Consider the following 23,718-nt stretch of genomic DNA (forward strand, 5'->3'; position numbering starts at 1 on the left):
TTTAGTAGTGGTTTCTCTGGTTCCAACAAGGCCCTGCTGTGCCTTGATGCACCCTTGGTTCCATGAGGATCTGGAGTATCACAAAGGCTCCTTGGTTCCACAAGGCCCCACTGTGTAACAATGGACCCTTGGGTCCATGAGGTTCCTTCGTGTCACAGTGGACTTTTTATTCCATGAGCTCTTGTACTGTCAATAACAGTTTCCTTGATTCCGCAGTGTCACAATGGCCCCTTGATTCCATGAGCTTCCATGGTCACCCTTATGCCATGATGTTCTACAGTATCACAACAGAGACCCTTGTTCCATTAACCTCCAAGTTTCATAATGTTTGATTTCATGAGGCATCACAATGTCACAATGGACCCTTGGATCTATGAGGTTCCTTAGCATCCCAGTGGTCACCGTGGTTCCATGAGTTTCCCTAGTGTCAGAATGGTCTCCATGGTTCCATTAAGCCCTGCTTTGCCACAATGGTCAGGGCATGAAAAACAGTTCTAGCATTTGCCAATGATATGTGGCTTCATTGCTGTCCCTGGTACATGCCGAAGTGGGAAAGGCCATCATCCTGCATTACATTGATGATGTGCTCGTGTGCGCCCCCGATGATGATGCTCTTCAACACACGCTTGACCTAACTTTTGATGTTTTAATTGCTGCAGGGTTTGAACTGCTGCAAGAGAAAGTTCAACGGATGCCCCCTTGGAAGTTTCTGGGCCTGGCGATCACCAGCAGAACCATTTGACCCCAGAATCTGGTGATCAAGGAGGACCCATGGACCTTGGTGGATCTCCAGTGACTGTGTGGATCTTTAAATTGGGTCAGACTTTGGCTAGGCATTACCACCGAAGACCTAGCTCCCTCTTCAATTTATTGAGGGGGAGACAGGCGTTAAATTCACCTAGGGTACTGACCCAGGAGGCAAAAGTGGCTATAGAGAAGGTACAGTCAGCAGTGTCTGATAGGCAACCCCATCGGTGCCTGCCGGACCTACCATTTAAATTCGTTTTGTTGGGGAGGTTGCCACATCTCCATGGAGTTATATTCCAATGGGACAAGGACAAGGGCCAGAGGGACCCTCTCTTGATTATAGAGTGGGTGTTCTTCAGTCATCTACAGTCCAAAAATATCACAAAGCCACAAGAACTGATGGCTCAGCTAATCAGAAAAGCAAGAGGAAGTCTGTGTGAACTGGCAGGGTGTGATATTTCATACATTCACTTGCCAATCAAATTATCATCAGGCAAATTTACAAAAGAGATGTTGGAGCAGTTGCTCTGAGAAAACGAGGCTCTTCACTTTGCTTTAGACAGCTACTCTGGACAAATTTCAATTCACAGCTCAGCTCATAAATTTTTTAATTTGGAATTTAAATAGGTTCTAAAAGAGAATTTGAGTAAGAAATCACTTAAAGCACTGACAGTTTTCACCGATGCATCTGGAGCATCCCACAGGTCTGTGATAACCCGGAAGGACCCTCAAACTCAGCAGTGGGAGTCAGACATTGAGGAGGTGGAGGGTTCTCCTCAAATTGCTGGGTTGGCTACAGTCGTCAGGGCATTTGAGAGGTTTTCCAAACCATTCAATCTTATCACTAATTCGGCATATGTAGAAGGGGTAGTGTCTAGAGCAGAAAATTTGGTTTTAAGAGAGATCTCAAATCCAAAGCTTTTGAACTTGCTCTAGAAATTAATCCATCTGATCTCCCACTGAGACCAACCATATTATGTGATGCATGTGAGGTCACACACAGACCTGCCAGGCTTCATTGCCAAGGGCAGTCAAAAGGCTGATGCTCTAGCCGCTCCAGTAGAAATGGCCAATTTACCTGATCTGTTCCAGTAGGCCAAGCTGAGTCATCAGAACTTTCACCAGAATGTGCTTGGTCTAGTCCGCCAATTCCATTTCAGGCGAGATCAAGCTAAAGCCATTGTGGCAACATGTCCAAATTGTCAGAAGTATGCTGTCCCATCTTTAGGCTTAGCGGTCAATCCCAGAGAACTTAGTAGTTGTGAGGTGTGGCAAACCAATGTCACACACATACCACAATTCCGCAGATTGAAATATCTGCATGTATTGGTCAATACATACTCTGGAGCAATCTATGCCTCTGCCCATACAGGGGAGAAGGCCACAGATGTCCAAAAACACCTGGTGCAGGCCTTCTCTGTGCTGGGGATCCCCAAGGTCATCAAAACAGATAATGGGCCCATGTATGCCTCCAAGGCATTTGATGAGTTCCTGCAGCAATGGGGAGTAAAGCATAAAAAGGGTATCCCCTACTCCCCCACAGGTCAGGCCCATGCTTGAAAGGACACATCAGTCCCTAAAGAGAGTCCTGGAGCAGCAGGGAGGGGACAGCAGGGTGTTAGCACCACAACTGCAGTTGTGTAAAGCCCTCTTCACTGTCAAATTCCTGAACTGCTCTTTTGAAAATCTAAACCCTCCAGTGGTCTGTCACTTTAGTCAGAATGTCTCCTTGTGACTGAGAGAACACCCTCCAGTCATGGTGAAAAACCTGGAGACATGGGAGGTAGAGGGCCCATATGAACTTGTAACCTGGGAACATGGATACGCATGCATATCCACACCCTCTGGCCGGAAGTGGATCCCTCAAAAATGGGTAAAACCATATCTCCCCAAAACATCTAAAGGGCCAGCAAACCAACCTAAGGACGTGACAGTGGCTTCATTAAGGAGAAGCTGATGGGAAAAAGCAGAGAAACCAGTCCTGATCCCAAATCCATTTGTCAGATGTTTTCAAGTTGGTATTGTGTATCTTTTTTTTCTTCTTTGAGGTTACCCCATCCCTAAGAATGTAGATGCACATCTTACCGCTCTTGATAATTCTTGTCCAGTCTTCGGAAGTGTGGATCATCGCTCAACCCCGAAAGAATGTATGGGTGACCATGGTCAGTGCAATGAATCAAGACCATCTGTGCATGTCAATGGCAGCAGTTGACAACCCTTTGTTGACTTGCCTGGTGGGGATCCCTTTCAAACCAACCCAATTTCCTGTAAGTTTGTTGAATTTGTGCTCCAACCCACACCACCCTCTAGTGCCCCAAGAGTGCCCAGTAATAAGTCCTTCCTCACACAACCCTCTCCACCAGTGGATGCCATGGATGAAAGAACTACATGACGCAGATCAAGAGCCTCAGGAGTTTGAACTCCTTGGCTCTGCTCATGCCACCTTTTGTATTCACTTAGACTATTCACCCAGTTATGGGCTACAGAGGTTTATTAAAGCGGCACGATACAAAAGGGAATTCACAGCTTCCCAATGGTGTGCTGCAGTAGATTAAGTTGCCCCCTTCTCTACTGATGTTCCCAAAAAACTACCCAAAGGGAACTTTTTTATTTGTGGGGACAGAGCATGGGTAGGCATCCCCTCTCATCTTTATGGAGGCCCGTGCACCATAGGTCAGCTGTCCCTGTTTTCGCCTAACCAGACCAAAATTCTGAATTGGAACCAAAAGAAAAATTTGACCATCCAAAAACGTAGTGTTCAACAATTAGATGAGAACTGTGACCCCAAATTTCTCCATTGGTCAATGTCCAAAAGGGTTGCTGTCTCAGTGTTTTTGCCGTGGGTATCAGCAGCCAAAGATCTGGGTGAATTGGGCCACCTAGAATGCTGGGTTATGAAACAGGCCAATTTAACATCAACTGCACTTAGTGACCTCCTTATAGATAAGGAAATCACCAGGAAGGCCACATTACAAAATAGAGCTGCCATTGACTTCCTCCTTCTCGCACATGTCCATGGGTGTGAGGAATTTGAGGGTCTCTGTTGTTTCAACCTGTCATCCAAGAGTGAAAGCATCCACACTTCCATTAGAAAAATGAAGACCCTGATTGGAAACATCAAACAAGAAACTGAAGACTGGACGAGCAACATCTTTAAGAATTGGAGACTTTCGAGATGGGAAGGTTCTATTGTTAAATCAATTGTATGGTTTCTAGTAGTTTTATTTCTTATCCAAATACTTTTGGAGCCTTAAAATTTATGGTGATAGAAAGTTTAAAGAAAGTAGCTTCTCCCACTCACGTGTTGAACCACGTAGTGGTTTCAAAAGAGCAACCACGGTGGAATGAAATCTTCCTGAAAGTTTAAGAAAGATTCCAAAAAGCTTCTTAACACTGCACTGTCTCCTTTTACAAAGAAAAGGGAGAGATGTTGCAGTTTGTTCAAGTTTTAAAGTTGCTGAACAGTTCTGTACCCATCGTTTAGTCTGAGTCTGGGGTTTTGTCTCAAAAACTGTTTATGCCCCCAGAGTTGTCAGTTGTTCAGACCCTACCTCTTTTTCTTGAAGATTCTAAGCCAATCTTTCCCCAAATCAATTTTCATTTGTCTGTATAATTTGTTTTCCTTTCACTGGTTCCCTATTAGTCCCCAAAACCCTTGTTTATCTTCTTCACTTCCCCATGATTGGCTGGAAGTTGTTGCTCACCGAAACCCCTCTGGTATATAACCTGCCATGCCCAGTGTTCACGGTCTGTCTGTCGCAGTGTTTCAGGGAATAAACTCTTTGGATATAAGACAACAGATCTCCCTTTCTTAATCCCTGCCCTCTGCCAGAACCAAAGAAAGATATCTGAGCCGCTGAGCCGAGAAGCTCAGACACACCCTTCCCGCAAATCGGTTCAGGGGAGGGAAGGTGTCCCACACAATATCACCCATGTGGAAAATCAGAGCTAGCACAGAGATTCTGGCCCCGGTGATAGAAGGAAAATATGTGTCTTATTAGAAAATGTATCTGTTTGGAAATTAGGTTCATCTATTGCATTTTTTTTTAAATCATATGATCTTCAATATTTAATTTACATTTACCTCATTCAATAGCCTGAAAGCCATGGGATGTTTCAAAGGGGCTATTTTCCTGTTCATTAAATCCCACTGGACTCTAAGACAGAGCACTGTGACTTTCAACCAGAAATGTGCAGCAGTGCTGTTTGGGGAGTGGAAGCCATGTACAATAACACTGAATTAGGACCAGTCTAGAAAAAATACATTTGAGCAAACTTCATGTCTGTTAGTTCAGACTCCTCTTAGGACCAAAACACTCATGAGGTACTTGTATGGGAAAAAGGAGGTAGATCTTGATTTCTCCTCCCTCATTTGGCTGGGAAGACACTGCAGAGTTGTACTAGTTTTAAGTTTGCAACCGGGTGGAAACACCAAATCATGTTGCAACTTCATGTTCGCAAATTTTGACCTTTCCCAGCCAATGCACAATTTTTGTGATGGTTTCAGTGTTTACTCTGCTGTGAGATAGGATAAGTAGGAAAAAAGAGCAAAACAGGCCTAAACTTAAAAGTTACAAAGGTAGTTTATTCACATACACTAAAAGAATGAGAAAAAAAAAGAAACTTCAAAACCCCTTCTCCCCCCACAAACTGTTCACCTTCCCACACAACATAGCGAGAAAACTATGAATTTCAGTCAGTTGCAACCATTTAAACATATCTTGCATCACTTTGGGAGAGGAGTCTCTCTAGAGTCCCCATGGAGACATTTACCACAAGAAGAAAACAATCTGGAGGCTCCCGATGTCACAAATCTGCAACTGCCTGGAATTTCTGCAGATTGTGCAGTCCCACCTATTAGCAGCCTTTCCCCTGGCTACTCATGGGCCTCAGCATATTTGGGATACCAATTAAAGAATGTTTTTTCTAGTATAAAACAAAGATTCTCTTCTTCTATCTCTAAAATCGTCTCTATCTCAAAGGAAATTGAGACCTCCTTTTTACCCTAAGAGCGTAGGGCCTCAAATCCCTTTCTCTCTAGAATCATCTCTGTCTCAAAGGAAATTGAGACCTCCTTTTACCCCAGGAGCCAAGGGCTTACTCTATTCAAAATTCTCAATTAGATCTCAATTATATCAGTACACAACCTTTGGCTAGAACTTGCATTGCCCCAAAGAGCATTATGATATTACAAGAAATAGTCCATTTCTCCATGGTTTACATCCAGAGACGTCCAGCCAAAAATGTCCACTTCCTCCATCCCTTCTTCTAATAGTCATTTTCAGTTCCTTCGCTTACTTTGTCTCATGCTGTCTCTCTACTTTTTAAATTACTTTGTCTTCCATCGAGGAGGGAAGGGGTTAATATGGTTGTCCAGATTTCCTCTCCTTCAGGCTGTGACTTATGGTGTTGAATTTCAAAGATGCACTGGTGATGGGAAGTGGGGGGGTGAGCATGATCAGGAACAGTCAACCAAGCTGTCAACATCTGCTATAACTTCCCTAGAGAATAAAACTAACTCATGTCTGTGCTGAACCACTACAACAGTAAAGGTTAATTTTTTTCTCAGTTGCTTTGAAAAATATGCAAAAGGAGAAGTGAAAGGAAAGGGCAGCCGTGGTAGTTTAGCACAGATGTGTGGGGCTTTTTTCTCTAAGGAAGTTATAGCAGATGTTGACAGCTTGGTTGACCAATTAAAGAGTTAGATACGCCTCTGGAAAACCACGGCTTAAAATCAGAGGATCCCAGATGACTGGCCCTTTTCCTTCCGGCCAGCAACAGGTAATAATCGACTCTAGCAGCTGCTCTGAGGAGTAGCCAGGCTGGCTAGGCCCCTGCCACTACCCCCTCCTGGGGGGAAGTTTTCTCTGGGCCCAGGCTGGCTGGGCCTCCTCCGCTTCCCCCTGAGAGATGGGGGAGCGGCCTGAGGCCTGGCTGGGCTCCATCGGTTCTCGGCAGGGAAAGGGAGACTGTAGCTTAACATCAGCTGATTTTAAAGCCGGCCGAGCCGGGAGCCGGGAGGGAGCTGCCGTCCGGGCCCCTGATAACAGCTATGGACTCGATTATCACCGAGGGTGGGCAGGGTTCCCCTCTCCTCTGGTGATTCCCGGGCAGAGAAGAAAGAAGGGGAAAGCCTGGATCTGAGATCCCGCCAGAGAAGCTGCTGCCCGGCAGAGATCACATGACCACTGCAGGCCTGGGCAGATTTAACTCTTTCCTGGCAAAATGAAGTTTCTGAAACTTAACCCTTCCCTCTTCCATGGAAGACAGTGATTTAAAAAGTAGAGAGACAGCATGAGACAAAGTAAGCGAAAGAACTGAAAAAGACGATTAGAAGAAGGGATGGAGGAAGTGGACATTTTTGGCTGGACTTCTCTGGATGTAAACCATGGAGAAATGGACTATTTCTTGTAATATCATAATGCTCTTTGGGGCAATGCAAGTTCTAGCCAAAGGTTGTGTACTGATATAATTGAGATCTAATTGAGAATTTTGAATAGAGTAAGCCCTCGGCTCCTGGGGTAAAAGTAAGGAGATCTCAGCTTTTGAGACAGAGATGATTCTAGAGAGAATATGAACTGAAGCCCCGTCTCCTGTGATAAAGAGAGGTCTCAATTTCCTTTGAGATAGAGACGATTTTAGAGATAGAAGAAGAGAATCCTTGTTTTATACTAGAAGAAGCATTCTTAAACGTTACCCCAAATATGCTGAGGCCCATGAGTAGCCATGGTAAAGGCTGCTAATAGGTAGGACTGCATAATCTGCAGAAATTCCAGGCAGTTGCAGATCTGTGACATTGAAAGCCACCAGACTGTTTTTTTTCTTGTGGCGAATATCTCCATGAAAACTCTTGAGAGACTCCTCACCCAAAGTGATGCAAGATATGTTTAAATGGTTGCAACTGACTGAAATTCATAGTTTTCTCGCTATGTTGTGTGGGAAGGTGAACAGTTTGTGGGGGGAGAAGGGGTTGGTTTAGAAGGTTCATTTGGGTTTTTTTCTTTTTTCCTTTTTCTTAGTGTGTGTTAATAAAACTATCTGTTTACCTTAAGTTGGGCCTGTTTTGCCTTTTTTCCTCCCAAATCCTGTCTCCCAGAGGGAAAAGAGTAGACACTCAAACCACTACACTAAATTAGGCAAAACAGAATTCAGTGAAGGTGAAACCACTACAGCAGCAGATAAAGATATACAGCAGATGGGGCAATGTGTTGCCTTAAAAATCAATTTCATAAAATGTGGAGGTGGGTGGAGCCCCGGCTGCTCTGCCCTGGAGGGAGCCAAGCTGAGGAGTCAAGGAAGAATTTCGCAACTTCACCCAGAGCCCCTAAGACAAAGACAAACCTCCTAGCCACGGCGACCTGTCCGGAGACCCACAAGGCCCCTCGGGATTTTATGTAGATCTGTTACAATTGATTTTGATTGGTTTTGTACCCTTTTCCTCCCACCCTGGTGTCCCATAAAAACCCGTGGGTTTCCTCTGGTTGGGAGAGGTTTCTCATCCCTGGATCCCTTTCGCTGGTACCATTACAATAAAGTACCACCTGCGGAAATTCCATACGAGACCTCTCTCTCTCTCACCACGACCGGCTAAAAGAGGGGCTAACTCACAAGGGCATGAGCTGAAAGCACTGAGCTGAAATCACTGAAAGCTGAAATCACTGAGCTGAAAAATCACTGCTCTGCCCGCTGCTGAGAAGCCCCTCTGCCAGCTGAGGAGCGCCCTGACCCCCCAAGGAGCTGTTTCTAGCGAGACATCCTTTGGGGTGGCTGTGGCTCTCTGGGTCCCAAGCGGCAGACCCCATCCACCAGCTGGAATAATAAAATACATCTTAAATGGAGGAAGGATTAAGTTAGGAGGATGGCATGTAAAAGCAGAGGAAAGAGTGATGCTAGAGCAGGAAAATGTCAGTGCAGGAAGGCAGAGATATGGCAAATGTTTCAGGAAGAAGATCTGGTGTCTCCCAAGTTTATGGGAATTTTTTTTTGTTGGATTCTATGGCGCCAATATTTCCGCTTTTAACTGGTGGTGCCATGTTTTGAATCATGAGCAAGATGCTTTTCTCCATCTGAGCACAACTTCCTGTGAATAGTAACGTACCTTCCAGAACCAGAGGTGATGAAATAGTTATTAATACATTTCTACCTTCCCGTTAGTTCAAAGGTTTAACCTTGGCCTCTGACCCATCCATTCTCAGAATCATGTCCTCCAAGTAGACTTAGTTCCTACCCATTTAGGCCTGTGTGAATAGCTACAGGAAGAGAATACCCACCTGATTTTCCCATCTGGCTCTGTGTTTGATATGGAGGTAGGAAGAGTGGTTGGTAAGCATAACATGGGATAACAGTCCTCTGAGGTTTTTCTTGTCTTAAATCTGTTCCAAAGATCAGAAAAAAACTCTACCAGATATCAATTTTGATAAAGCTAATGAAAAACTGTGGTTCGGGTACTGTTTTATGAAATATGTTTCTACATCTGTTAGTCAAACAAAATGAATTCTTTAATTAGATAAAGTAAGAGAAGCTCTAAAAAAAAGACACAAAGTACAATTTGAGCCACTGCAAATGAAAGAAACTTCAAAAATTTAAATATGTTGCATTCTTCCTGCAGTTTTAGTTATATCTCGATATTTTTGATTCATCTTCTTATTCTGAGCTAAAGGGTTCATGGGCCTAGAAGGCTGTAAGCAAGGAGAGACCAACTGAGGGAAAAGGAGGGTCTCCAGAGGATTTGCAGGAAGGGGGATTTTCTGATATCCAGGTTGTAGTGGAGAACTGCTCTATCTCCCCACTGCGCCTCACTGACACCAGGGCTCTGTGTGGAAAGTCCAGCAACCAAATTTCTGTCCCAGTCACAAAGTGTTGGGTTGCTCTGGGGACACTTTGTGGCTTTTGTGAAAACATGTCCTGAAAGCATTTTTCTTTCATTTTGATGAGGAATGGGAATGCTTTGAAATCTCAGAAAATGCTCAGGTTAAATCATATCCCCCTGAGTGTACAGGAGCTCCCTGTAGCACCTTATCAAACAGCACAGCAAGAATATGTCCTTTCTTTAGGCAAGTGGACTCTTTCCTGAGCGGTCCTTCTCTGTACGTCAGAACAGAGCTGAATCTCTCCAGGTAAAATGGAAATAATTTCCCCTTGACACAAGTTTATCCTGATGTAAGGCTTAATTGATAGCTCGCAGGGCACTTGTGTTTTCCAGGCCGTTGGTTTTGCTCTAAGCACAAATTTACTCAGTGATGAGAATATTTTGACAACTCTGCCTATCTGTGCTCAGGAACTTCAGTTTGGTGTGAATTTTCAGGGTGTGTTGACCCAGTTTTAAAGCCTAAAATGAGCATGCTCTAGATTGATATGGAAATACTATAGTTGGCAAAATAAAACAAAGAAATTGTAAATAATCAGAAGTACATTCTGCACAAGAACTTTTAGGAGAGTTTTGCTTAGCTGGTAGAGGTGTGTTTTTGTCCTTAAACTTTCTCCAAAAGGTAATTTTAAAAAAGTGATGAAACTCAGCTTGAAGAAACTTGTCATTCTGACCCACTTGCATGGCCTCACAGACACCTCTCTTCAGTAAATCCCTGCCTAGCTGTAAACACATAAAAATCAACATGTCAAATCAAAGAGAATGAGTTTTCACATGTTACTTCATTATTCCTTTGCCATCCCAGGTCTAATAAATATCTCATTTAGAATTCTTTCTCACTCATATTTCTGATGTTTATTTTTATGTGCTTAACAAAGCTTATTTTTAGGCAACTCATGGCTCATTCTTTAAGAATAAAGAAATCCTTTTTGGTTTTATGTGTTGTTGTGTGAGCAGATCTGGGAAGCCTGTGCTTGTTTTCTTTAGAAGATGTAATAAATTAGCTTCTTCCAAAATATTAAGCTCTGGGGACTGTGATTGCAGGAAGCATGAGAGAACATTTGAATTTGTGACCAGATCTCTGCAATACATACGTGTGGTTTTTGTGTATAGAACAGGGTTTTAAGTAGAAGTGTTCAAAGCATTTTGCTACAAACTCTCCTGACAGTGTTTGTGCTGTCCATACAGTCAGAAAAACATTTACATGCTGGAAGATAGTTGATTTTGGTACATGATTTGAATGTGGAAAAGCATTTGTACTAATTAATAACACAAAAAAATTAGTAAGGAAGTTCTGTGTTCATCTATTTTATTTTTGTGATCCAAAAATCTGGCAATAAATAAGAGTGCATCTGCTTAATAAAGAAGTATTATCACTTTGCTTCACCATTTCCCTCTTAAGTAAAATAAGCTGTGTGGATAAGCCATCAAAATGCAGCTTAAAAGGATAACAATGATGAGCCCAGCTGTGCCCCTTGTGCTCCCACAGAGCTGCTCCTTGTCCTTGGTTCATCACTGCCTTTTGTCTCTCCTCATCGAGGAGCACACAAATTATAGTATTGCCATTAAATGTAAATTCTCCTTCGCCACGTTTTTAGCCCAGTAGCTGCTGGGAAGGTGACATGGATACCTGCTCACAGTTCCTCCCCGGAGCCTTTTTGACTAGGACAGAATGAGGAATAATAACTAGATTATTGCTGCTATATGAAGGCAACCAATTACTAGTTGAGGCAGGTAATTATGATGCTGAACACAGCTAGGAAAGTTAACATCTTGGCAACTAGTTGAAAAATAAAACCTCACCCCCATTATGTTCTGTATGTAGAGGAACTGAGCAAATAGTGTTTGCTCAGGCCAAAATAACAAATTTCAATTAGACTTCCCTTGTATTGGGATAAGTGTGGGATTTCACATCTGGCCTTTCAGGCTGGGCTTGTTTTTAAAAAAGCATCATCAGTAAATTCATTTTTTTTACTAACGTCATCAGAAATTTCTTACCAGGGTTTTGCAGTGTGATGAATAGCTTCCTATGACTTCTGACTTTGGCTTGATGAGTTTCCTGTTCACCCTGATAGCTTTCAAAATGGAAGGGAGAGTCTAAAATGACAAAAACAGCAAGGAATAAAAATTGTGTTGGCAAGTGCAAGCTGTGTGAACATTCAGACCACCCCAAATGTGGCTGTCTGCAGAGTTACTGCAGAGAATGGCAATGTTCATAAGCCCATTACTGAGTCACGAGCATGTTTTGAATGTGATTACAAGCAGAGAGACAGAATTAGTCTTTGATTTCCATAAAAAATTAATGAGAGAAACAGGGACAGACAAATTGGAGAGTTCACTTGGTTAAATTTCTACCCAGCAGCTATTGTAAATGTTCCTATTATTTAGCAAAGAAAGACTAAGTCCATATTTGTTGTGCTGGCCAAGAAAAACTATTTGTGTACTGGAGGTTTACCTGGCGGCAAACTGTCAGCAAATTGAAAAAGCAACAACATGCTCATTTTGGAACATTTTGCTGCATCTTTCACAAGTGCAGTCAATGAAGAGCTCCTCTGGAAATGATGTTTGGCTGCTGTGCTCCTGAATGACACCTCTGTCTTCATGTGGGCACCAGCGGACTGATTCCCTCCCTTGAAAGTAGAGAGTCTAGTTGTGTTTTAAAAGGGTATTAGTGAAACTATGCCCTGCAACAGATAAGACTGGATGAAATCATCATTAATGTGACAGATGGAGCAAGTGCTACATCTCTATGATATAATTTTATTTCTTTTAGTCATCGCTGCAGGGCAGTTTATAATTGAAATGATACAACCCTAGCAGTGGGTCTCTCATGCAGGGCTGTGAGGTTCACACCTTTTCCCATGGATTCTGTTTTGAATCTGCCAAGGCCTAGCTACTGAATTTAACCAGTATTTAAGTACACTTTACCTCAGCCATGCTCCCTCAACTTTCACTAAAGGTAGCCAAAATGCCACCATTTGGCAGAAATATCTACTGTTCCAGATAATTTGTGAGGAACAAAGAGTTCTGATGTTACTGAAACGAATTTTCGCTGTCCTCCGGGGCTAGCTCAGTTTTTTGGGAGGCTTTGGGGGAATATTTCAGGGATAGGGCAAAAGATTCAAAAGAGGCTCTTACCCCCAGGGTTGATCCAAGACGTTTATTCCAGGAGGGGAAATGAGGGCAGGAGGCCCAGAGGGCAAGGGAGGTCCAGAAGGAGGGAAAGAGGGCTGGGGCCTTGGAGGGCCGGAGGGCAAGAGAGAGAAAGAGGGGAGGACAGGCCCTTATCAAGGTTTCTGTCCAGGGGGGATGGCTGGATCTCAGCCAATTAGGTCAAGAAAGGAAGGAAGGGTAAAACTACATGGTTACAGGCTTCAGGGGTCCTAAGGAAAAACCATTCCCCAGAGAAATACAACAGATGTTGTCTACAAAATGAAGTTTCCTCTAATTTGCACTAAATACCAATTCACATTTTTGCAGAGATTTCTTATCCAGATCTAATTTCCTGTATTTAGACTATTTATAGATGGTTAAACAGTGAGATGATGAGTTCATTCCCTATTTAATTGCAACTCACAACAGAACATTGGAAGCTATACTTTAAAAGGAATAATTGCCCTGACTATAGAAGACTTTTGTTCTGGGTTGACGCTGTCTCCTATCCCATATCTTGGACTACATTGTTATGTCTAACAGCTGCCTCCCCCTTTGGGCGGGGCCTGCCGCTTGGCTGCTCGCTCTTTGGCTCGGCTGCTTCGCTCCCTGCTGGCTGCTGCTGCTTGGCCGCTGCTTCTCTCTCTCTGCCTGCCTGCTACCGCTCCTGCCTGCTGGCTTTTGCCGCTTCTGTTTGGTTTTTTCTTTCCTTCCTTTTCTTTTCCCTTCCCCCCCCCCCCCCCCGAAGATTTTGGACCGGCTCCGGACCTGACCTGACCTGAGAAGTCGGAGAATCTCCGGGGCCCGCAAAAGAAGCTCTGCGCCCTCTCCCTCACAGTAACTTGAGCATTGTTTTTTCCCTTTTCCTTGATGTTGGGGAGTGGTTTTTTTCATTTGTCAATAAACCGTTTTTTTCCACTTTTCCTGCAAGGCATTTTCCTTCCCGAACCCAGGGCTGGGGGGGGAAGGGGTGGTGGAGGTTTGTTTTTAGGGGACTCCTTTTAGAGGTTCTCCCCTAATTTATTACAAACCAGGACAACTTTGTTCCCATGGAAAGTGGCTATGAAACTTGTGTTGTTTAATTGTTTTCAACTTCATTTTTCTCTTTTTTTTTCTTTCAGTTTTGCAAAATGCTGACTTTTCAGTGAGAGGCAATAAAACTTGTAAAGCTTATGATGGAAATGGGCATATCTGTCTGGATGTAATCAACAGATATTTTCTCTGTATAATAACAATAGTAAAGATTTAGCTTTAGAGTGATAATATTTAGTATGAGTATTCTAGTTGACTTTGAGATGAAATATAGAAAAATTCACATCCACTTTTTGTTGGGAGAAACAGCCTGCTATAATAAAGAAGGTAGTATTTCTTTAGCTATCTTGCAGGATTATTGGCATGTAAGACACATGTTTATTTTCTGCTTTTATATTCTGTTATGATAGTGTCTGCATCAGCATCCTTGTGTTACAGAAGTGCCATAAACAATTAATATCTTTATTTAAATAAATGTGAGTTTATTTCCAATTGGCATGGAAAAGGCCTTTATTTTCTGTATCATTGTGCACAGTTGTCATACCAGCCCCTTATTTCAAAATGTTTGTGAGTCACTGAGAATACTTCAGTAAATCAAATTCCAGCAATCTTAGCCTGAAATTTAATTAGATTATCAACAATCATAGTTCTGTACTTTCTTAATAAAATGTATCTCATTGCAGACAGTTTACAAGGCATTGTCACCTCACCTGAACACAGTATTCTTGAAACAACATGGCAAAACATTAAGCAATTCTGTTGATTGTGCTCTGTTAAGTAACAGGGGTCCTTGAGAGACATTATAGATTAGCTAGTGATGTGTAACTCAGCAAAGCAGGATGAAACATTACTCTGGTAGTCCTTGCTCCTGTGGGATGGGAACCACATTAAAAATAATCTCCATGGTCAGCAAGCATGGCCTGGGTAGAGAAGGGATTCACTTAGGTGAAGAGAAATCAAATGGGTAAATTAAAGCAATGAGATGTGTTGCAGGAGTGAAGACAGGGTGAGCAATTCCAGACTGAGCCCTAAGGCCTGTGGGCCCCTTGGGGCCACAGGGCCTGTTGGCCTCTGTGACACAGGAAAAATTCCCAGTTGTGGCGCAGTAAAAATTCCCTTCTGACATTAAGGTGTTCCGGGCAATAATGAGGTTTGATATGCAGAATTGTAGCTCTGATACTTTAACCACCTTAAGACCAAGACTGTTTACATACTTTGTGTGACCTGTAATGTCAACTAAGTTGTGAATGTATAAAAGTCATTGCTGTCAACAATAAAGAGAGAGAGACATGATAACCACATTGGCTCGATGTGTCAACTGCTCCGTCCAGCCTCCTATTAATTAGGGACCCCCATTGTTACACAGATGTGGGAGGCAAGTCCTGCCACACACAGCACTATATAGCTGGAACACAGACTGTTCATATTCACATTTGCTTTCGATGAGCTAGAAAGATGGATATCTACATGAGTTAGAAGATAATAAAAAAAAATCCACATATTAAGGCATGCAGGGTAGGTTAGAGCAGAATAGAAGCACAGGCAGGAAAAAGCAGCACAGCCTAGAGGAATATGAATCAGTGGAGACTGCAAAAAAGTGAAGAGGAACACATGCCTTGATTTCATAGTATAAAGCCCAAAAATAGCACAAGAAAAAGTAAAAACCCTGCTGACCAACCGATGAAGAAACAAATACTCTTTCAGTATATTTAGTTTTCCTCTTTCCAGGAAAAAGCAACACAGTGACTAGGACTTTCTCTAACTTTCTCTTCTGTTTTTATGATCATGGGAAATTGTTTCACAGTTTTTCTTACAGGTCTTTCTGGACTTTTTGTTTACATCTCTTTGTGAGTATTAGACTGTAAGCCTTTCCTTCTTATAGATAAGAGTGCTTCTGAAAAAATTTATCTCTGGGGGAATTACTCACATCCAGATCTCAAGTCCTAACTCACTGGTAAGAAAAAGTAAAACCTGAGTCTTGTTGTGAGTGGACCTGAAAAGCTGCCAGGAACAGGGTGTCAGAGAGGAGACATTCCTTGGACGTGGCTTGGAGACCATGCCTCCAGCTGGGGTGGAGCCCAAGCTGCAAATAAAATAGGTATGGAAACAGGGAGCTGCTGCCTCTCAGTGGATGCCTCTGAACTGTTAATATTTTGATTTATTGTGCACAGTCTGTTTACTTCTCCTCTCTTAAAAATATTATAACTTCTCTTCCTCCAAAAACTCCAAATCTAAAATATGTCAAATGGTCTAAGCCTTGATTAGGTATGCCATCGACCTTTCTTATTTAGAAAAGAATATCAGTGTCCCTTGTTTGTCTAATGGAGGTCAAGTTTAACCTTCAGGGCAGAGTGCAAAGAACATCTGTTTATTCAGACTTCTAGCCTGGGGTCTGAGAAGCACAGTTTGTACTTGGGATCTCTGGCTGACATTTTTAACTCAGTTTGCGTGCATTTTAATGTGGTTTCTTGTACCCCAAGGCAGTTGTTTATAATATTATATGATGGGAGATATATAGATATAGATATAGATATAGATATAGATATAGATATACAGATATATAGATATGGTCAAATGATTATTTTCTAAGTTATTCCTGCTGTAATATGAATGAGAAAATGAGTTTTTGAGATCTTAAAACCCTCAGAGGTCACCAAGATTTTCATCAAGATTGGGATGTGGCACTGGACACACTGGAATTCAGCAGCATATGAAGCAGAGAAAGAGAGGAAAAACACCAAATCTGGCTGGTCTGAGCCTTTTGCCTCTGTGGGTAGAAGCTGCTGTTGGGGAGCAATGGATGGTGACCTGTGTGCTGGGGCATGAAGGAGCTCAAACCTCTGGAAATGGAACCTCTCAGTCTCCAAACCTCTTCTCCCTATGTGGCTCGGTGGCTACATCAGTGTGTCAATGTCAAATAAAACTGCACAGCATTGTGCCATGCACAGGCAACAGTGCTTTGGATGGGGACATGGCTGCCACATGTCACAGGCTGCATCCCTGCCTGGAGGGGACAACTGGCCCCTCTGGGGTGACCAAGTCCTGGGTTGCCCTGTGAGATCTCTCAGTCTCATCCTCACTGGGTGTGATTTCTTATCTGCCAACACAGTGCTGCATGAAGACTGCAAAGAAATGTGGGTTTGCAAGAAAAGCCCATTTCCAGTAGAAATCATGCTATTTTTTTTTTTTGTTATGATTGCATAGAACTTAATGACATTTAAATATAGGGCCAAACTTGAGCTGATGCCATCTCATTAAAGCCAAGAGAATAGAAATTCAAATGTGCATCTTCCTCAAAGTGGTTTATCTAGCAGCAGGAGCTTATTATCTGGTGTGACACTGTTATCTGCCAGGAACTGTGTATCTGTATCAAGCTGAAGACAGATACATTTAAACACAGAGGATTCTGAGTGTTTCTGATGACTGAGATAACCGAAAACCTGTTTAAGGGTTCAGTAAAGTTTACTTAATGACATCAAATGTTCAAATGTGCTTCTTTATTGGTAGGATTATTGCTCTGCAGAAGCAAAATGGGGCTTCTTATGATGCCTTAAGAAACCTAGAAATGAAACAACACACACTTTTGAGATAATATTAGTATAGGTGGTAATATAAAGCCTGGTCTTTATTGGAGGCCTCCAGGGGCAAATACAGAAAATGTCCACAAAAGCCCACCCCCTACGGGGTGCATGCAGTTTTATAAGTTTATTAAATTAGCATAATTGACAAAATCACCAATTAGGAGCACAGGTGGTGATGCAATTCCCCCCCCCCCCCCCCCCCCCCCCCCAGTTCAAGCCTCTTCTAAATCTTCCCCCCTCAGATGGAAACTGAACCTGTTGATGAAAATGTGTCTCAAAGAGCCATTTTTCAGCCTTGGTTCCCAGGGAGAACCAAGACAGGATAGGGGCTTTGGAATATATTTTGTCTTTCTGCCTACCAGGGCGGGGGAAAGTACTGGGAAAACTAGCTGTGAATGCAATAATGGGCTACAGAGCTACAAATATATGTGTAAAGAATACAGAGAATATATAAAAGAAAAAAAAGGCAAAAATCAATACAGCATTACTTAGGGCAAGCATTTGTAAACAGAGAGCTCAGATAGAAATGGATGTGTGTGCAGAACTGTACCCTGCCTATACTACCACTCTTGAAGCACTTCACTTTTCTGTAGCAGTGCTCCTCAAGGAAGCTATTGCTGTGCCCCTTTCCAGATGTTTTCATTCACAAAGATTTAAAATACAAACTCTCAGTTCTGTTCCTTTGCAGGGTTGATCCCATTGGCTCTGGCAGCCCCTCACTCCCTATATGCTGCCAGATTAGAGATGTACCTGCAGCCCCTCATGTGCTGCTTACATTTCCCTGCACTCTCTCCTTAAGCATCTCCCTTGCAGCAAAAGGGCTCTGTTCCCTTTTGGTCAGGCCCCAAGTGACTCTTCTTGCATTCTCCACTAACTTGTGAGCAAATAACTGTTTCCTTCTCTGAAGCTGGAGCACACTCATGATCTTCTTCCACAGCATCACTCTGGGAAGAATCTCAGAAACAGGCAAGTCTTGTATCTCTTTCTGATAGAGCCACCTCATGAAGCCCCAAACCATTTGCAAGGATGCCTCTAACTTCCATATTCTAATTTCTACAATAACATGCTATGGGAAAAGTAATCTGGATATTTCTCTTGAAGCAGGAAATGAAGATGTCGTTCAAGATGTCCTCTGAGTCTGTTAACGTAAATGTCAAAAACTGATGAATATGCCCTCCCTGGCGAGAAAGCAGTTTGCTTTCAGGTGTGTCCTAGGGTGACTTTATGATGCTTGTATCCTCAATGATCTGTTCTGTGTGTGCTCTATGTTGTGTTCTGTGCCTTTAAGACTGGTTCTGAGAGTGAAGCAGGCAAAGAAGAAGTGCACAGTTTGTTTTGAGAAAACAGCATTCACTCCTATACATTTTTTCTCCGCACTCTGTGTGTTCATTGGAGGCGCAGACAGCGGTGGGACAGATATCTGTGCTTTTAGTTAGTTTTAGCTAGCTCATGCAGAGAAGTTCCCTGTACGGGTTTTCTTTTGGGTTTTTTCCTTTTTCTTGGGACAGTTTAAGCCTGCTCTGGACTGAAAAATCCAGAGGAGCACTGGGGAGATCACACCTTCAGCCCACCGGGGCCTGGGCTTTTGCTGCTTCGGCTTTTTTGCTAGCTTGGCTGCCTTTGCTTCGCTGCTGTTGCTTTCTGTTGCTTTCTTTCCCTTTCTCTCTTTTTTTTCCCTCTCTCTCTCTCTCTGGCTGCCCCTGCCGCTGGTTTTTTTCCGCTGCTTCTGTTTGGTTTTTTTCCCTCCTTCCTTCCCCCCCCCCCCCCCCCCCCCAAGGTTTGAACCGGCTCCGGACCTGACCTGACCTGAGAAGTTGGAGAAGTCCCGGGCCTGCAACAGACTCGTCGCACCCTCCTCATCACAGTAACCCCTTTTCCCACTATTCGGTGTTGGGGAGTGTTTTTTTTTTTTGTCAATAAACCGTTTTTTCCACTTTTCCTCCAAGGTATTTTTCCTTCCCGAACCCAGGGCTGGGGGGAAGGGGTGGTGGAGGTTTTGGTTTAGGGAACTCCTTTTGGAGGTTCTTCCCTAATTTATTCCGAACCAGGACACCATCTCTCTTCGGAGCAGCGAGAGGTTTTATTGTTTCATATTCATTCTTTATGCTTGTGGGCATTTTGTTTGTTTAAATAAATGTTTTTTCCACTTTTCTCCGAGGAAGTTCTTTTCCCAGACCGGCTGGGAGGAGGGGCCATTTGCGTTTGCTCTTGAGAGGAACCCCATTCTAAGGTTTCCTCCCAAATTTGCCCCAAACCAGGACAAAGTATTACCGAATATTTTCCCCTGCAAGAAGGTCTTGTGCCTTCTTGATCAAAGGCAAGCAAGAGCAAAAGCATTCGTCCTTGGCCTGGTTTTTAAGCATGTAAAATTATCACCTCCAGAGATGGAATATCTGTGAACATTTCTTGGGAAAACCATGCTATCGCTTGGAAGTCACACACCCATGTAAGGATGACCATTGCAGTGGAGCTGTCTATCCTCCAGCAATAGATGCTTAGGGAAAAAAAAACCCCACCTTTTCAGAGGGGAACAGAGGCAAAATATTCATCCCAGTGTGAAAGGGACAGGAATGATCTCAGCAGAAGATTTAAGTGCAGGAGGCATCTACAGCTGAACACCTCATCCGAGGTGGGTGCTCCACTGCAGGGAGGGAGCTCTGGGGGCTGCTCCAAATTGCATGAGCATGGCCCTCCAGTGCTGCAGCTTTCCTGGTGTCCCGGGGTATCGCTGTGCTGGAGTCCTTTAGCTAGCTCAGCCACCACGCTGCAGTGCCTTGAATGGGATGCATCTCCTGAGCGGGCGAAAGGAGATGCGGCTTAGAGTGCTTTGCTTTGTGGCATGGAGGTCTTCAGATTGGTGCAGGTCGGGGGCAAGGAATGAGAGGGTGGTCTTCTTTATGTGAACCAGAAGGGTTTATTCTCCTGAACAGTCAGTGACAGACAGACCCCTGTCAGAGTCTGTCCAAGGATGTGATATGCCTCACGACCGTCTCCAGTAATTGAGGACTGAGACCCCAGACTCTGAAATGAGCCCTGGCCTGGCTGAGGTGGAATGTTTGCCAAGTCCCAGAGGACTGGTATGCATCTCCATGAGAACAGAGTGCAAGAACAATGGAACTGGTCACAGTGGACTGAGCCAAGGCTACTTGCCCAAACTGGTCTGTCCATACCAGAGTACGGACATGTACGGTGTGCAGCTTGTTCCTGAGCACCCAACCTCAACACGGGTGGTTCCTGCTCTGGCTCTGTGCCCCACATTTTGGCTCAACATAGGTGGCTCCTGCTTTGGCTCTGTGCTACTTGCTTTGGTCCCCACCTTGACCAACCTATAAAAACCCTGGAGACCCCTGTTCATTTTCGTGCACACCCCACTGTAGAAGATCGTGTCTATAGGCATCTCGTCCTCGAGGACTTGTCCCTCCACTTTGGTAGCTATAATCCCCTTCCCCTCTTTTCTATCTTTCTTACCATTCTTTATTTTCTCTCCCCACTATTGCATTTTGGTGGCACTAAATAAAGGTGCATTTTTTGTTGAATAAACTGAGTTGTCCCCCGCTGTGTCTTTTGCGCTCTGAGATCCTTAAAACGGACCATCAGGTCTCCCACATATGTTTGCGGACCCTGACATTAAATTGGCGTCACAGACAGGATCTTGATAGACAGAGAAGTTATGGGGTTTATATAGTTTGCATCAGGGGAAAGACCCTCGTCTCAGCCGCACCTAGCACGCCACTTCTATGAGTGCTGTTAGAAAGCAAGGGGGGGGCGAGGGAAAATTCCTGCAAACTGTATACGCCCAGGCAAAAAGCATTCCCTGTCATCAGGATTTCCTAAAATATCTCATTGTGCAAAAGATGGGACTGTAGTTGTTTTTTGTGTGTGTGTTGTGGGCTGCTTGGTGTAGTTGAGGAGACAACCGAGTTGTAAGTAACTAAGGAGTGCCTCCCAAGCACTTGTGGTCTCCTCACCCATTCCAGGGAAGCGAAGGGAAACACAGTTTTAGCTGTTCCAGTGTGTAACTTTAAGAATACCTCCCTGAGAGTGGTTATTGTCCCTTCACCAAAATGACTGAAAAACATAAGGATGCATTTTTTGCTTTGTTAGCAAAACATGGTGCTAGACCTTCCCCAGCCGGAGAAGGGTGGGCACAGAATAATTGGTTTAATTTTGAAAACATTGTAGATAGAATATATTCTTTGCAACATGATGCTAGATTCAAACTGGGCAGAAATAAAACCATTCTTTGCTCAGTTTTGGGGGCCTGTCTTTCGGCAGCCATAGAAACCCGTCTTAAATGGGTAAGTGAAGAAAAAGCAATAATAGACGCCCTGCAAAATTTGGTAGAAGCTTTCAAAAAACAATTAGAACAGGAAAGAAATCAGAATTATTTGCTGCAGATTTCCCTTGCAGAAGAGCAAAGTAAAAATTTAAACCCTGTAGATTCATTTAAAGAGATAGAAGGAAAGGAGACATACAATATTAAACAAATATACCCCAGAAAGAATTAGTACACATGCAAAATTGTGGGGAACACTGTTGCTCCAACTTGAGACCTCTCATTAAAACAGAATATAACTATATAAATGAAGAGGATCATGATCCCCACATAACCACCAAAGAAATACCATACACAGCCACTGAATTAGCTAAAATAAAGAAAGAATACTCCTGCCTCCCTAGTGAATCAGAGATGGAGTATGTTTTTAGAGTTTCACTCACTGGAGGCGACCAAATTAAATTAAGTGAACAAGAAGCAAGTGGCTATTGCGGACATGGAGTTTTCTTAACAACAGGAAATACACATGCTCCATGGTCCTTGACACAGCGTGCAGCTTACTGGGCAGAGGGACTAAGCCCCCTGGAAAGAGGCGACCCTCTGGCAATGGTTGGCACCTCAGACCAACTCCTAGAAAACATACACAAAGCTGCATGCTTGCAAATGATACATGAAAGAAAATTATTCTCTGGCTATGAGTCACCAATGCAACAGCCTGTCAAACCTGAAATTATGACCCCTCTAATTCGAGGTTTGCCAGAATCACTTAAACCAACAGCAATTCTCCTCCAAAAAACAATAGCATTTATCACTCCTGTAGATAGGCTTGAAAGATTTCTTGGACATATGTGGGAATACACAAGTCTGAAAGTAAGACAGACTTAATTAGCATAACTAGTCTGGTGACTAGGATGTCGTGGCAAGGACGTGACAGGTGAGCCAGGAGAACTAAAAATATGGGACAAGGAATGTCCACCGAGAGAGACGTCTATGAAACCATGCTACACCTCCTAAGTAAGCATGGATTCTCCATCCCTATGAGGGACCTTAAGTCACTTCTACGATGGGTGTCACGTATATTTCCCGATACCACCGCTGCTTCTATTTTTACTCTCTGCTACTGGGACAAGGTCGGTGTAAAACTCTACGACCTGGCTACGCTGCCTGGCCATGAGCCAGAGTTTCGCCTGCTCCCTGCTTGGAGGGCGGTCATGGACGTGATTAAAAAAGAGGGGGGAGGCGAGGTAACCTGTGAGGCAACCACAGAGACGGTCCCTGCAGCCATGTTAAACCCTGATCGGCCCAGGTCCCACTCTCCCTCTCCTGTCCGCACCCCCTCCCCAACGAAAGCCAGGGACAGAGCACAGACGCCACCTGTAGCCTTGCCGCTATCCCACCAGCGACTGCAGAGCCTCCAAATGTCAATTGATTATGTGGAGAGTGACTCTAGTAGCGACAGAGTGTTGTGGAGTTTTTAATATTTGGAATGAGGTGTGAGCAATTCCAGACTGGGCCCTTGGCCTGTGGGGCCTGTGGGCTCCTTGAGTCTGCGGGACCTGTCGGCCTTTGTGGCGTAGCAGAAATTCAGGTTGTGGTGCAGCAAAAATTCACCTCTCTCCCTTAAGGTATTCTGGGTTCTAACGGGTGTTCACATGTAGATTTATAGTGTTAATACGGAAGCCTCCTTAAGGCAGCAAATGTGTACATTCTTTAAGTGCCTTGTAATGTCAATAAAGTTGCAAGAGAATAAATAAGGATGTGCAAACAATAAAGGACAGCTCAGCATGAAACACTGCAACTGTGTGAATGTCGTAGCTCAGCTCGACCTCTCAAAAGGGACCCTAACTTTAACGGAGAGTCTTTCGACCCTAGCCCCGAAAAAGATCCGGACCTATTCCCTCCAAATATGCATAACAATTGGTTACGGATAAAAAAGAAAGCCCTTAAGGACAGAGACTTTGAAACTGCAGCAGAAATCTTTGTAGCCCTGGTGCAACTCGGCCCGAGGGGGGCGGAATCCACGATGGGAGCCCTTAGGCCACTCAGAAATTAAGGAACTGCAC

At 43.7% G+C, this 23,718-nt stretch overlaps 1 protein-coding gene across 1 annotated transcript; it reads left to right on the plus strand.

Annotated features, from left to right (window-relative positions):
• The first annotated feature begins 1,429 nt into the window (after positions 1 to 1,429).
• Positions 1,430 to 22,540, plus strand: LOC136373407 (uncharacterized). Its single transcript, XM_066338313.1, is given in 5 exon segments — positions 1,430 to 1,451; positions 2,120 to 2,290; positions 21,655 to 21,677; positions 21,888 to 21,923; positions 21,926 to 22,540. Coding segments are annotated over 5 exon segments (867 nt in total).
• Positions 22,541 to 23,718: the final 1,178 nt, after the last annotated feature.

Source organism: Sylvia atricapilla, chromosome W (genome assembly GCF_009819655.1).
Source record: "Sylvia atricapilla isolate bSylAtr1 chromosome W, bSylAtr1.pri, whole genome shotgun sequence".
Taxonomy (NCBI): Eukaryota; Metazoa; Chordata; class Aves; order Passeriformes; family Sylviidae; genus Sylvia; species Sylvia atricapilla.